This window comes from Asterias amurensis, chromosome 1, assembly GCF_032118995.1.
Source record: "Asterias amurensis chromosome 1, ASM3211899v1".
NCBI lineage: Eukaryota > Metazoa > Echinodermata > Asteroidea > Forcipulatida > Asteriidae > Asterias > Asterias amurensis.
Genome location: NC_092648.1, coordinates 20,993,435 through 21,007,353, shown reverse-complemented (window position 1 = coordinate 21,007,353; position 13,919 = coordinate 20,993,435). Strand labels below are relative to the sequence as shown.

The window sequence follows — 13,919 nt, the reverse complement described above, 5'->3', positions numbered from 1 at the left end:
ACAAATCGTAAGTCGAGAGTTGATGCACGCGTGTAGTAATGTTTTTGTTGATTTTGTGTATAATTTGCCTGATTTAAGAAACACATAATTGGTGATTTAGTAATTATGTCTGTGAAACGGAGAAAGGCAGAAACGAGTGGCGAAACGAATGGCGTTTCGTCTGAAGAGAAAGACTCAAATTTGGTGGTAGAACCCAAGAGGTAAGCCTACGTAGAATGCCGGGAATGCCTGTGTACATTTTTACATTGTAACATTGCTCGGGTGCATTGCATCACGGACACGGTGTGTGTGATGTGCTTCCTTTTGCTGCCGGTGAATTCACCGGCATGACCGGTGTTGTTGTGGCAGTGAATTGGAACCCATTCAACCATGGTTCAATGGTTCAACCACTAGCAAGGAACACAAGGCACTGTTCTTTATTGTTCAACCATAGAGCAAGGAACAGAAATAAGCATTGTGTATTATTTACTAATTTGTTGTTGCTCTTTTTTGTTTACTGAATTTGTGAAAATAATTTTATAGGATAACTTTCCGTATGGCGCCACCACTTTTTCACTCGTTTTTACAAAAAGGGATATCTCATTGACTCAATGATTGAGGTAAATTAGATACTATATTATTTCATATCGAATGAAAAAGTGGTGACGCCATACGGAAACTTTTCCATTTTATAAGTCGACACTGACTAATGACTATATTGACATGACTGAGTGTGTTTCCTGCTTATGTATTTATTTGTATTGTTTTCCCCTTCTTTTTTGTCTTAGGACAATTTAGTTGCAATCATTATTATTATTATTATTATTATTATTATTATTTATTCAGCCATTTGTTTCAAATTCAACAATACATGACAATACAAAAAATACTTCCAGATGGGCTAGGAGAAACAAAAGCAAAATAATTACTCTTACTGTGGTCCATCTATAGACCTGCCTTCCCACAAACAAAAAATAATATAAAGCATGTACTATTTGAGATTACAACCAGTTTTAGGAGTGTAAAATTTGAGAAACTTTGCACGGTGTTAAAAAAAAACTAACAACAAACAAAAACAGAAAAATTCCTAAACACTTATTAATAATGTAAAAGAATATCCAATTAGTTGTTTAAATCCTCCGTAAAGTAGGACATGTGTAGGAGTAGTTTGCGGGAGGATGGAGAGTTAGGATTCAGATAAAAATAATATGAGCATTTCTAAATTCTACACTGAATGTAAATAAAACCATAACTTATTAAATTTAATTTATTATAATTTTATCTAAGAGATTGCGATAATGAAACAATTATTTATGTATTAATTTATTGTAAGTTTAATCAGAATGACTGTTTTGTTGTTACTTTTGTCCATGGTCCATGGTTCAAAGTATAAAAAATAAGTGTAGATGATAGTGTACATGTAAATAAGATTTGTTAGTTAGTAACTTTGGCGCTGTAGTGTACTCGGGTTTGTTTATTATTTTGACATCTGCGGTTAACACATGTACAGTAGATGTCAACATTTTTATTAAACTGCAGCGGTTTTTCTGGCATATACACTTGATGATTTGTGTGTAATTTTATATTTTATTTTAAATCTGATTCGGTCACAATATATAATTTACAGCTCACATCAGTTCTGTTCATGAAGTGCAAAGTTCAATGCATGAACACTTTTTAGTACATGTAACTCTACAAATCCCTAAAAAAGTGGGTCATTGATAATTTTATTATAATATATTAGTGATCCATTTTTGAGGGGTTTGTCAAATGTCAAGGCATGCTCGATGAGTCTAAAGTTCAATGAATACTGGTATGACTGCAAGAATGATCATACGATTTCAGTTGAGTCAGTCTGAAATGTCACTCTGAATGCGCTGTTCAGTTTTATGTCAAGTAGTTTGTTTTGGGGGTTTTACAGTAAGAAAGCAACACAGCTTTGGATTGGAGAAAAATGTACATACACACGTTGTAAGTAATAATTTTAATTAATATAAAAACAAAGTTAAAGCTTCTCTGAAGAGTCGACTGTGTGTTTTGATTGTCAATGACAAAGTGGTGGTAAATCTACTTACTGCAATTGGTGTAATTTCATCGTTTTGAAATGAATAATTAATTTGTCTCTCTTTCAGAGCGAATACGTCACCATGGAACAGTTTCTACAAAAAGATGGCATTTATCCTGTGCATCTACCTTCTAGTACCAGCATTCACATCACAGCTTCCCTTCATAGCCAAGCAATTTCTCTACCTAAGTCTAGGTGAGTTTAAATATTCCTCCATTAGTTTTTTATTCATTTATTTTTTATGAAATTGGGGTGTCTGGCCGATTTTTTTCAAAGAGCTACATGTAAGATGGATTTTAAATCAATCCAGGTTGTTAAGTAAAGTGTGATGTCACAATAAAAATCACTGTGATGAATTTTATTGCTTTGTGAAATAGACCCAAGGTCTGCCTGTTTTTGCAAAACGTTGGTAGAACTTTATTTCTAAGCATGCAACTGTAACTTACAGTTGGAAATTACAAAGTTTTAATGATTTTGTGTAGTATTTTTGAATATTGAATTGTAAAACTGACATTAAAAAAGAGGAAATCAGGAAAAAAGAGGAAAAAGAGGGAGATGTCACATGTGCATGCCTGTGTTAAGTATTCTTTTCAGGACAAACACATTCTGAAGAAATGTACAGTATCTTGACCCTTTAAAGCCATTGGACCCTTTCGGTACAGAAAAAAGAAAAAAGTTCACAGATTTACAAATAATTTACAGGGTTTACAGAAGGTAATGGTAAAAGACTTCTCTTGAAATATTAGTCCATGAAATGCTTTACTTTTTGAGAAAACGGTAAAACAATATAAATTATAGTTAACGAGAATTACAGATTTGTTATAAAACACATGTCATGACACGGCGAAACGCGCGAAAACAAGAGTGGGTTTTCCCGTTATTTTCTCCCGACTCCGATGTCCGATTGAGCCTTAATTTCCACAGGATTGTTATTTTATATATAAGTTGTGATACACGAAGTGTGGGACTTGGACAATACTGTTTACCGAAAGTGTATAATGGCTTTAAATCCTCACCCTTCATTCCTGCCCATGGTCAAGTTGTGTATGATTCATGTTACTTGGTCAAATGGATTCTGACTAAAACATTAAAATGTGGAAAGCCCAATCTGTGCCATAATTGCAACTTGGTGATAACTTAAAAAGTGAAGTAGAAACTTGCTAACAGCTAAACATTGTTTTAGGTGATTCATCACTTTCAATCCCAACAAACAGTACTAGGCTAGAGTCCAAACCTAATGCGCACGTTTTTCAGAGAATGTTTTGGTCTTTTGTTTGCAGGTTAATAACAAATCAATATAATACAAACATTTCAACTATGGCATAACTAAAGCTGTTAGTGACACATGAACACACACCATCACACCCTAACCTTATGGATCAGGGCTGTGGGGTTCTACTATTGTTCTATAATTCCCTTTTCTAAAGAAATGCTCTATTTGGTCCAAGTTGAACAAAGAAAACACTTTGTGGAGTCAATTGCTCGAAAGCAGTGTGAAAGATCCCACATGGGCCCATGCATAAACCCACACCTACATATTATTAGTACGAAAATTATTTTCAAAGTTCTGGTTTATTTGCACACTTTTATTTATTATGGTGAAGTGTCAAATTCTTAAATTCTAGCCACAGCAATAATTTTAATAACAAATAATGGTTTAATAAATGAACCAATTCTTCAATGTACATGTAGATTGGTTGTTGACTATAACTTATAAGCTGTGTAACCAATGAAGTGCTTTAGGTACAGCACTGTTTAGGTATTATGCTGGTAGACATTAAAGGAACACGTTGCCTTGGATCGTTGGTTGGCCATTTATGGGAGTCAAATTTTTGACTACCATAAATGGCCTACCGTGTTAGTTCACAAAGTAAAAGGAAAACCATGCAATTTCAAGGCAAATTAGTGTGGATCATTGTATACTACTTTTACAACATCTTTCTAACCAATGCATTTTATAACAAACGGTTACAAACGCTTTTTATAGACCAACTCCTCTGATCCAAGGCAACGTGTCCCTTTAATTTTCGTGGGCTTTGGAGGGGTAACAGTTATGTTATAAGATAAGGTTATGGTAAAAGCATTTAGCAATGTTGGCCAAACTGCTGAGCTCTTAATGCACTTGATCATTTTAATCTTATCTTTGCTATCATTGTGATCTTCAGAGCAATGTATACACGACATGCCAAAGAAGGACGATTATTATAAGTTATTACACAGGCGCGAGTGGAATATGGAAAAATAGAGCGCGTCTGCGTCCCATATCCAACCTATTTCAGAACGTTATTTCGCAGTAACAGTATGCACGCTCACAAAGTTTGGAATGTAATTTTTGCACTGTCCGTATACGGAGCGTGACGCATTGACACTCACAATACGCACTGTGTAATAAAGACAGATGAAGTAGTATGTTTTTATCCCCCTAGTAGTTCGAGCATCTGATTGGTGGGTTAGTGAATTGACTGAAACATTTATGTTTTTATTATTACAGTCAAAAGCCCCCTTCATAGTGACTTTGAGAAGCCTGAGACGCTCAATATGTCGGGTACCAGGAATGTTCGCATTGGTACCCTGCCCCCAGATGACGACATTCAGTTGGGATTGTGGTAAGAAGAAATGTCAACGCTATGTGGAAGTTGAAATACAAGATAAGATAGGACCTGTGTGAGCAAATCTGCTGTCTCCGGTCGGTAGCAGAATTGTACACTATCCTCCTATCTAATCTTTTATTTCAACTTCCACATTGTAGATTAACCTTTATTTGAATCAAGATAGATGCCTTTTTCGGTTTGCAGAAACACTGTGTGATCAGTATTATAACTAAACCAATTTTAGTGGTGGGCTATTCAATTTAGTCCACCAGATACGAGACCAGATATAGATTAGGGGCCATCATTGCTGAAGTGCAATCTGGGGGAAATCTGTACTGGGAAACACTGTATTTTGTTCCGAGTGCTGGGCGAAATTTGTTAGTTTTTGGCAAACCCGCCCAACACCGCCCACCATGGCAGCAACTCTGCCATAGGATAGATTGGGAAAACCAAGAGACTACCTAATTCTAAAATCTATAAAGAAAGCTTGTCCTGACTCTGCTGGTTATTTGGTCTCCGGTTTCAGGTTAATTTCCATACTAAAACGCAGTGCAATATAAGTGAATTCTTTAATGAAACTTAATAATAGTATGGGTAGGTCTGCCCTCTAAGATTACATATAAAAATAGTGAACAGAAATGGTATTTTAGGGAACCTTGGGGACATCTGGTTATTGCTTAGTTGGTGGGGCTTCAAATGTAATTATCTTCACTACTATGGTTCTGGTGGCTCAGTCACAACAGTGTGGGTTTGAATCTCAATATCGGCACTTGAGAAAAATACTTGACTATAATTACTCCTCGGGGTGCTACATGTATGTCCTGTTTTATGAACTCTGTCTAGTACAATGTGGAAGTAGAAGAATTGCTTCATGCTGACTAGGCCTATATATTTAAACTTGGAAAACAGGTGTGTTTTTTCAAATGCTTTTGATTAGATCTGTTTAAGTACATCGTATTCCCTGCCCCCAAAATATAAACTTTCAGAGACTTTACTTATATCCAATTTTATCTTCTAGGCAAATACTACCACAGTCGTCACAGATTGGTAGTAGCATCGAACAAGATCACCAGTTTGACTCGGCTCTCAGCGATGGTAAACCAGTTATTATCTACCTCCACGGAAATGCAGGAACAAGGTAAATAATTGGTCAAGGATATATATAATGCCACTTGGAAGCAACAATTGGATGAATTTGTTTTCAGCATAGATTATTTTTCTTTCTATAAGGTGAGAAGTCGTTGAGACATCTTGCGTTATGACATCATTTATAAGCTAAAACAGCGCCCTCATTGAGGTCAAAGGAAGACCTATCATAGACTGGTCCCCTATTCTTTCTCTCTTTATCTGCAAGGATAAAGACAGGTATTTGCTGTTTAGAACCTGTGATTTAATTTGAGACGATGATTTCATTGCAGTGACCTTAGCTTTCCATATCTGTGTTTTGATTGGTCCGAGGTGATGTGAGTGCAGCTGACAAACATCACCTTGGACCAATTAAAACACAGATATGGGAATTGTACTTTTGGTCGTCTGCATGCTGTGTGCACTGTGTGTTATGTACAGTACATTCTGACCTGCATGTCATGTAATGCTGTTATGTGTGTAGAATTTGACTACTTATCTCCATGTAAAATGAATATAGGTGAAAGGTGATTGCGGACAGAGTTTGACCTAGTCTAGAATCCACTCTCTGGCGTAATTCACGAGTCTCCAAGTGTGACGTCAGATGTTCCGGCTAGGCCTATCATTGATTGAGAAATGTACTTGGCATGCATCCATTAATTTGTCCATTGTTTGATCTTGGTGTTGGCAGAGTTTGCAATTAGGGTCTGTTCCTGGCCTCATGCCAAGCATGGATGATTTGTGTAGCAGATGCATTCTTGAGTCCATCAAAACTAAGTAATTAGCTCATATGGATTGGTATGATTTTGCATGGATTTAGGAGCTGAAGCATGTCCTTGAGCTTGGTTCCAATGGAACTCCGGTGTTGGTGTTGTATGAGGTGCAGGCCTGTATGCTTCGTTTTTGAAAGAGCAAGGGCACCAAGGCGGTTTATCCTTGTTAAAGGGCACCCTATGATGAAATAGTACATTTCTACAGGAGCATTTCAAGGGCACAAAGGCAAAGACCAGGGGCATGGAGGCAATCACCTTTGTTGCCTCCATAAAGTATCAGGCCTGGAGAAATTCCACAATGTTAATTGCTTAAATACCCTGTGACTTATTTCCTCAAGTTGTGTTTTTGATTGAATGATTACTTGATAGGGCTGCGTCCCACCGCTTACTACTCTACAAACTGCTAGCTGGAATGGACTTTCATGTAATAGCACCAGACTATAGAGGTAAGAGTTGACATTCTCTACAACTTTGATATTGTTGAAGCATTCAGATGTAATAATAAAAATAATTGAGGCTTCTTATTGTAGCGCATATGTACGTCACTCAGTGACGCTCCTGGCGCTGTAACATACAGTATTTCCTGCAAGATTTGGGACTTTGTTTTTGAATTATGAGATAGAATGGTTTCAAAGATAGTTACCTTAAAAATTATGTGGGTAATCAGTCGAGTAAAAGTAGTTCATTGGTTCAGGAGTGTGATTATTGCATTTGGGATTTAAAGAATATTATTTTGGTTTTACGCTTGCGCTGAGATCGAGTGTGGTGTACTAAGTGCTTTCTGGTTCCTTGAAGGTTTCGGAGACTCAAGTGGATGGCCGTCGGCAGAAGGCGTTGTTGGAGATGCAGAGTCTGCATATAGATGGGCTAAAGAGAGGAGTAAACACGCACCCATCTATGTATGGGGACACTCTATGGGAAGTGGGTAAGAAATCCATTTGGGTGTTGGGCCAGGAGAGATTTATATAGATACTTTTATTGACAACACTATAAGGCTGCGTTTATTGTCACATCAGCCACAAAGAAAGACAATGGAAGTTATGAGAGTTGTTCATCATATACCTACGCCACAATGTAGACTCAATTTACATAAAACAACAGTTATGGGAAAGAAACATGTCAGTAGGAAGTTGGGTCACCATCTTGGCATTGGGGCTTGGGAGTAATATTGGTATGGTGGTAATCAAAGCTATGACTAGGGTATTCCAACATCAACATCTGTTGTTATAATAATCTTTATTCAATGAACTTGAACTTTTTGCTTGTTTTTTTAGGATTGGAAGTGCAATGGTGAAAAAAATATGTAATTCAGGTAAGATTCCGTTGTGTTAATATCATTTACGATCTTCATTGTTCAAAGTAGTAGGACAGCAGGGCTCGTCAAGCACAAAATGTTAGGCTCCAGTGACTACAATCACCCAGGACCTACATGTACGCTAAGTATTGATAGTTAGACGCCATCGATATGGGCAAATTGCATTTTGGCTTGCAAGCGTGTCAAGCACTATTAACGCAGCTGCATTGGTCACTGACCAATCACGCAAATGTGCGCTTACTGCACACCATTGTCATGTGTAATGCATGTTTTTTGTTTTTTTTCCAAGTTACGCAGGAAGATCGCCAATTCCATCATATTTCAACCTATTGTTTTTGTACTGGATTACAATTGAACGTTAATCTAAGTGACTGACTATTTCGCCTGCTTGGGAGTATTTCAGATTATTTTCTGGAATTCATGAAAATAATGATAATCAGAACTTTTATCCGTGTGAATAATTTTACCTTCCTATTGCCAAGTAGACATTGTTTTTATTTATCAATTTGTTTTTGTTTTGTTTTTGTAGGATCATGTCCTGAAGGTTTAATTCTAGAAGCTCCGTATAACAGCATGCAAGACGCTATGAGGAATCATCTCTTTACAATGGTAAGAAAGAAATACTTTCCCTTTATAAAAACATTCGACTCGTTAACAATCAATCAGTCATTCGTATTGTATCGTTTACCAGGAGTGCGATGCATACAGTTTTAAATGACACAAGAATACAAATACTGGATTTTCTGTCACTTGTGCCGGAGCTTTATTTACACTCAACAAGTCATGACTTTTACACGAAGAAGAAGGCCTAAACCAGAGGACGCCCTCTCTGGAGAGGGGCGGCCAGCAGTGCTCTGAAAAAAGTCGCGCTTGTGCCCCCTACCGGTCGATCAGCACCGTCGCTACAGTATGTCGAGGCTAAGCCAATGAGAGCACCAAATTTAAGCTCTGGTGTATCTGATCAGTAGAGTGTGGGTTTCGAGTCCTGGTCATGGCACTTTTAAAAGCAAGATGCTTTACCATGATTGCCGTGTCCTTCAGATGGGACACAAAGCTGTAGGTCCCGTGTACTAGGATTGGTATTGCATGTAAAAGAACCCAGTGCTGTATTGGCGTACAAGGGGGGCGAGACGAGTGCTGCACTGAAGAAATTACGCGGTGGTACGCTCAGCTTGGGTGCAGGGTTCAGACTGACGGCCTCGCGGCCAGCTCCCAAGCTTTCAGGTTTCTTGAGGCTTTCTCACTTATGAGGCAGCCTTGTTTTAATATTATTAGCAAGATCACTGGGAATGCCAAAATACCTCTTTGTAAGAGGAACATTGTTTACAAGAGTACAGCCAAACAAAGCAGAAATGTAATTCATTACTTCAGAATGTACTCTTTATAAGCAGAACCTCTTTGTTACACTGCCCTGAATTGTGAGGATTGAGTGTAAAGTGTTAATTTAGGAGTGTCCCACCATGTTCCTCCGTCAAATGGAACCAATTCAACATCATTTTAATTCCTTATCATCTCATTTTAAAGATATTTTCATCTATATTTTAACCTTTCTTGTATGCCCTTGTTTGTGTATTTTTGTATGCATTTTTGTTATGTTTGTATTGCTGTTTGTATTTTTAAATATTTTTATATTTCATGTTATTGTTCTTTTAATGACCAGCTAGAGAGGAGAGTCTCTAGACAGGAACTGTGTTTCTTTTAGTCAATCTTTCGGGCTCGAGCTGTTTCTTTTTCCTTCATCTGTTTTTTAATTGCTCATTAGGCCTACTGTATCTTTTTATGTTTATACCTAATTAATGTGCATTAAATATAAATTTATTAATATAAATATAAATAAATATTTTAAAAAATCATAAGATAGCATCTAAAAAGGAAGCTCCAAAAACTTACCCTATTTACTAATTGCTGGACCACTTTTTTAATCCTTGATTGTTCTGAAACTAAGCCAAACATTATTTGACATTGTCCGTTCTTGTGGATTTATTTCCAGCCCTGGTGGATTCTCCCTGGTTCCTTGTCGCTATTTAGCTTAGCATATGAGCAAGAAGAGGCAATGTTTGACTCGCAAGAAAAGTAAGTTGATCCAGTGGAACTACGGGTCTCTCTTTCCACCCTTAGGACCCCGGTTCGAATCAAGCCGAGGGAACTTTGTGGATTGGGTTTTTAGTCCCTACCTGACTGCGTGGGTTTTCCCTGGAAAAATTCTCTGGAGGTTTTCCTACTTGTTTTTCTCTCCATTGCAGGCCTGATACTTCACAGAGGCATTCAGAGGCAATGAATGTGAATGCCTCAATGCCCCCAAAGCAAACAGACCTGCCATTGGATCACAACCAGATAAATGAAATGAAACTTAATTAGATACTTGTCACTGTCCAGTACACAATCCAAACACTGGGTTAATAAATAATGCACATTAACTTGATCAGATAATCTCACATTTTTGTGTATATTGTGTTTTATTTCAGCCTTAAAGAAGTGAACTGTCCGGTTTTAATACTTCACGCTGAAGATGATTTTGTCGTTCCCTACAAGTTAGGCAAACAAGTAAGTCCTTAACAATAGACGATTTAAATTAAGTATCACTATCTTTTACTCTAGCTGCATTCCTTCAATATTTCCTTTTATGAGCATCTTATAAGGCATTAAAGAATTTAAAAAAATTACTATTTTAAAACCCCAAACAATTTAAAGGTGTATTTGGAATTGGCAAAAAGGGAAATGGTGTTGACACTAGCTTGCTCTGGTAAGCTAATTCAAGGCGCTCTACATTATTATTATACCTGTTCACCAGGCTTACTTGGTCTGTTCCTCAAACTTTCTCAACTCCCTTGGGAGCATACAACCCTAAGCCCCTTGCAATAGAGGAAAAGGGTTAATCCAACTAAATAGGGTCTATCCATTGTTTGCCTTGCCTAAAATGTACGCTACCAGTAACACACGGGGAATCTGACTCCCAAAAAGGTGCCACCAAGATTTCCTCCTGAAGACGAGCAGAGTATACTGTCCCATACGTCAAGACCGAACCGGCTGTTTAGAGCCATCACTTCCTCAAAAGAGAATTATTACATGGTTGTATTTGCAAGTTTACTATTATTTATAGTTTATTCTTAAGATTTATAGGGTAATGTTGTTTGAGTTACGGGGTCAAGGGACAATGATTGTTCGGATTCACAAGTCATATTTTGAACCGTAAATATGAATTCCTCCCTCAGCTGTACGAGTTTAGCGTTGAGAATCGTGACAAATCTCTACCACCGGTGACATTTCACTCCTTTGGATATGTGGGCTATGGTCATCGTCACATCGTGGACTCGCCCGACTTGTCTGGTGTCATCAGGTAATATAAAAAACACCGACCTCAGATGCCATTCAAATGACTGAAAACCCAAATTAAGTTTTTGTTTTAAACAAATTGTATAGATCATTAACTTTATTCCTGATTAAACTACAAAGTTGTTTGTTTGTTTGTTTGTTTGTTTGGGTGTTTGTTTGGTGGGGTGTCTAAGCCAGAGAAGCCATTGAAAACTACTGATGTTGGAGACCTCGTTGCCTTGGATTGGTCGAGTTGGTCTTTGAAAAGCGTTTGTAACCGTTTGTTATAAAATGCATATGATTAGAAAGATATTTTAAAAGTGTAATATAATGATCCACACAAGTATCACTCGAAATTGAGTGGTTTTCCTTTTACCTCGTCGACAAACACGGTCGGACATTTATGGGAGTCAAATTTTTGACTCTCATAAATGGCCGACCGTGTTAGTTCGCAAAGTTAAAGGAAAACCAGGCAATTTCGAGGCAAATGTGTGTGGATCATTGTATTCTACTTTTAAAACATCTTTCTACCCATATGCATTTTATAACATAGTTACAAACGCTTTTCAAAGACCAACTCGTCTGATCCAAGGCAACGTGTTCCTTTAAACAAACTATCTGGTTCATTCGAAGCATTACTTTATTCTTCATTGTATAGATTGTATTATGAAGCCATTTAATGAGACGAATCTTTATGTGGGTGCTTTGTGAATCAGAACAAGTAGGATGATATTGTATTGGTGCTTGGGATGTGGAGGTGGCGGGGTTTGTTTGGTGGGGGGGGGGGGGGGTGGGAGGGAGTTTAGAGTGTCCTATTTAAAATGAAGGGGAAAAAGAACTTCTTTTTTATGGTTGATTGTGATTTTGTCTTTCTTTCTCATTTTACAGGGACTTCATGAAATAACGTCTTCATCGTAGAAAACACGGATGCTTCCAGCAATGCAGTAATAATTATTATTTTGCACAACCAATGCAATCATGTAACGTCACTTATGAAATGCATGAAGTGGCTTTTTATCAGTGTAGTTTTTTTTTTCTTTTCTTTTTTCTTCTTATCTTTCTTTCACAATATTTAATTAAGTGTTTTGTGCCGTTTACCCCTAATGCTTCAGATTTCCCCCAAAACATATAAAAGAACCAGAGGGATCACTCACAGGAATGAGGAATTTCCGACTTTTATCTGAAATCAGACTTTTTTAAGGTCTGCCTGGTAAACACAAACTTACTGCTGTGTGCTTCTTCAAATTAAACAAGTCAGCTCTTTGATCCACTTCTCTAGAGCTGAGTATATTGTTTACAAAAACCTCTTGGAATCTACATCTCCAAGGGTTATCAGTAGCTGGAAATGCTATCATTTCAATATTACCTCCTAAGATCTGGATACCAGTTAGAGACTTTTTTGTCAGTAATGACTCTCACCCCTGCACCATGGACATAAGTTAATATATAAATTACATTTAGATGTCCGCTTACAAAATGTTGGTAGTGTGAAGTTGTGAACTGGTGTGTGACCTCGGCCTCGACACCATGGGCAGCACGTTGTATCGATGCCTCTCGACAATAAACCCATGGTGAGGATGTACTGAAAAACAGAACTGATTGGCTACAAAAAGTGACTTATTTTGCACGCTTGTTAAAACTGTTGAGCTCTTGTATGGTGCTTGTAGGATGCTTAGGCGCAGGTCAAAATAATATTTTGATGCGATTCCATTCAAATGGATAGTGTTTTTACACGATCACTCTAAGCATTAGACAAATTCAAGATCAAAGAATAATGAAAGGGGACCAGTTGCTCATTGACTTGATGCCTCTTTTGCGGGTTACCATACATGGATCGACCAAAGGCCTAAACTTAAAAAAAAAAAATCTGGCATATTTTAATGAACGAATTTCAGGGTTTATGAGTGAGCAAGGCATGCTTGGAAAATATTGATAACCTTAGGAACGAGGTTGTGAGATGTGTTATGTCAGTGTGGGGTTGACACAAATTTTCTCAAGACGCAAAAATGCTTCTTGTCCGGCCCAGGGTGCATGTTTTTTTCGTATTTCTAGATAATTCAATGCCCAAAGTTTACCTATATTACTGTTTATGATATCAATGCAATTAGATTTTGTTTTTCTTTGTTTCACCTACACAGTTATACTCGGGATTTGGTATTGTTCTTTACCCTATTACTTTAAACTCACCTGTTAAATGCAACGTTTTCATGCAAAATGCAAACTTCTCATGTTGTATACTTGACGTTTTTCAACCAATGCAATTCAAAATTATTTAATTTTTTTTTGTTTTCATTTTCTTCCAAAAAAAAAAAATTTTTGTACGAAAATTTATTCTACTTTAATCAATGCAATGTATATGTAATTTTCTGTATTTATTTATTGTGTACAACTTTATTTTAGTTTAGAAATCTGTTCCTGGTCTACTTCAAAAACTTCGATTTTAGGATTCTTTATTTCTTGGAATGTTTATTCTGCACACTTTGGTTTTGATTTTAGTTTGTTTCCTTATTACCCAATCTTTAGAACTATGCACAATTTTTTTAAATTTTTATTCCCAGTTTTATTTTTCAATGTGAAATGTTTGAGATTTTGAGGTGGCCATTCACTGAAATTGCCCAAAATTGTTGTGCCCTCATAATATTTATTTAAATAATAAATGTATTATTTATTTGCATACATTGTACAAACAATAATTGATGAATTAACTGTAGATTTAATTTGCATTTTAACAATGGGTAATAATAAATGCAATCTGATTT

The 13,919-nt window shown here is 36.8% G+C and overlaps 1 protein-coding gene across 3 annotated transcripts; it reads left to right on the top strand.

Annotated features, from left to right (window-relative positions):
• Window positions 1-16: 16 nt before the first annotated feature.
• LOC139945712 (lysophosphatidylserine lipase ABHD12-like) lies at window positions 17-13,919 on the top strand. 3 transcript variants are annotated; one of them, XM_071943112.1, is made up of 12 exons: window positions 17-200; window positions 2,112-2,239; window positions 4,536-4,650; window positions 5,654-5,773; window positions 6,903-6,979; window positions 7,329-7,458; window positions 7,808-7,845; window positions 8,378-8,457; window positions 9,839-9,921; window positions 10,314-10,392; window positions 11,061-11,185; window positions 12,049-13,919. In XM_071943112.1, exons 1-12 carry the CDS (start codon window positions 106-108, stop codon window positions 12,062-12,064), a joined length of 1,086 nt encoding a protein of 361 aa, XP_071799213.1. In that variant the 5' UTR covers window positions 17-105; the 3' UTR covers window positions 12,065-13,919. The 3 variants fall into 3 exon arrangements, with proteins under 3 accessions (XP_071799213.1, XP_071799296.1, XP_071799386.1); XM_071943195.1 differs by lacking the exon at window positions 17-200 and adding an exon at window positions 278-406; XM_071943285.1 differs by lacking the exon at window positions 17-200 and adding an exon at window positions 1,833-1,950.

Bases quoted from the DNA above. Each gene is read 5' to 3' on its own strand.
- LOC139945712 (XM_071943112.1), top strand. From the start codon at position 106: ATGTCTGTGAAACGGAGAAAGGCAGAAACGAGTGGCGAAACGAATGGC. The intron at 2,240-4,535 runs GTGAGTTTAAAT...TTATTATTACAG, and splicing joins ATTTCTCTACCTAAGTCTAG to TCAAAAGCCCCCTTCATAGT. The intron at 4,651-5,653 runs GTAAGAAGAAAT...TTTATCTTCTAG, and splicing joins GACATTCAGTTGGGATTGTG to GCAAATACTACCACAGTCGT.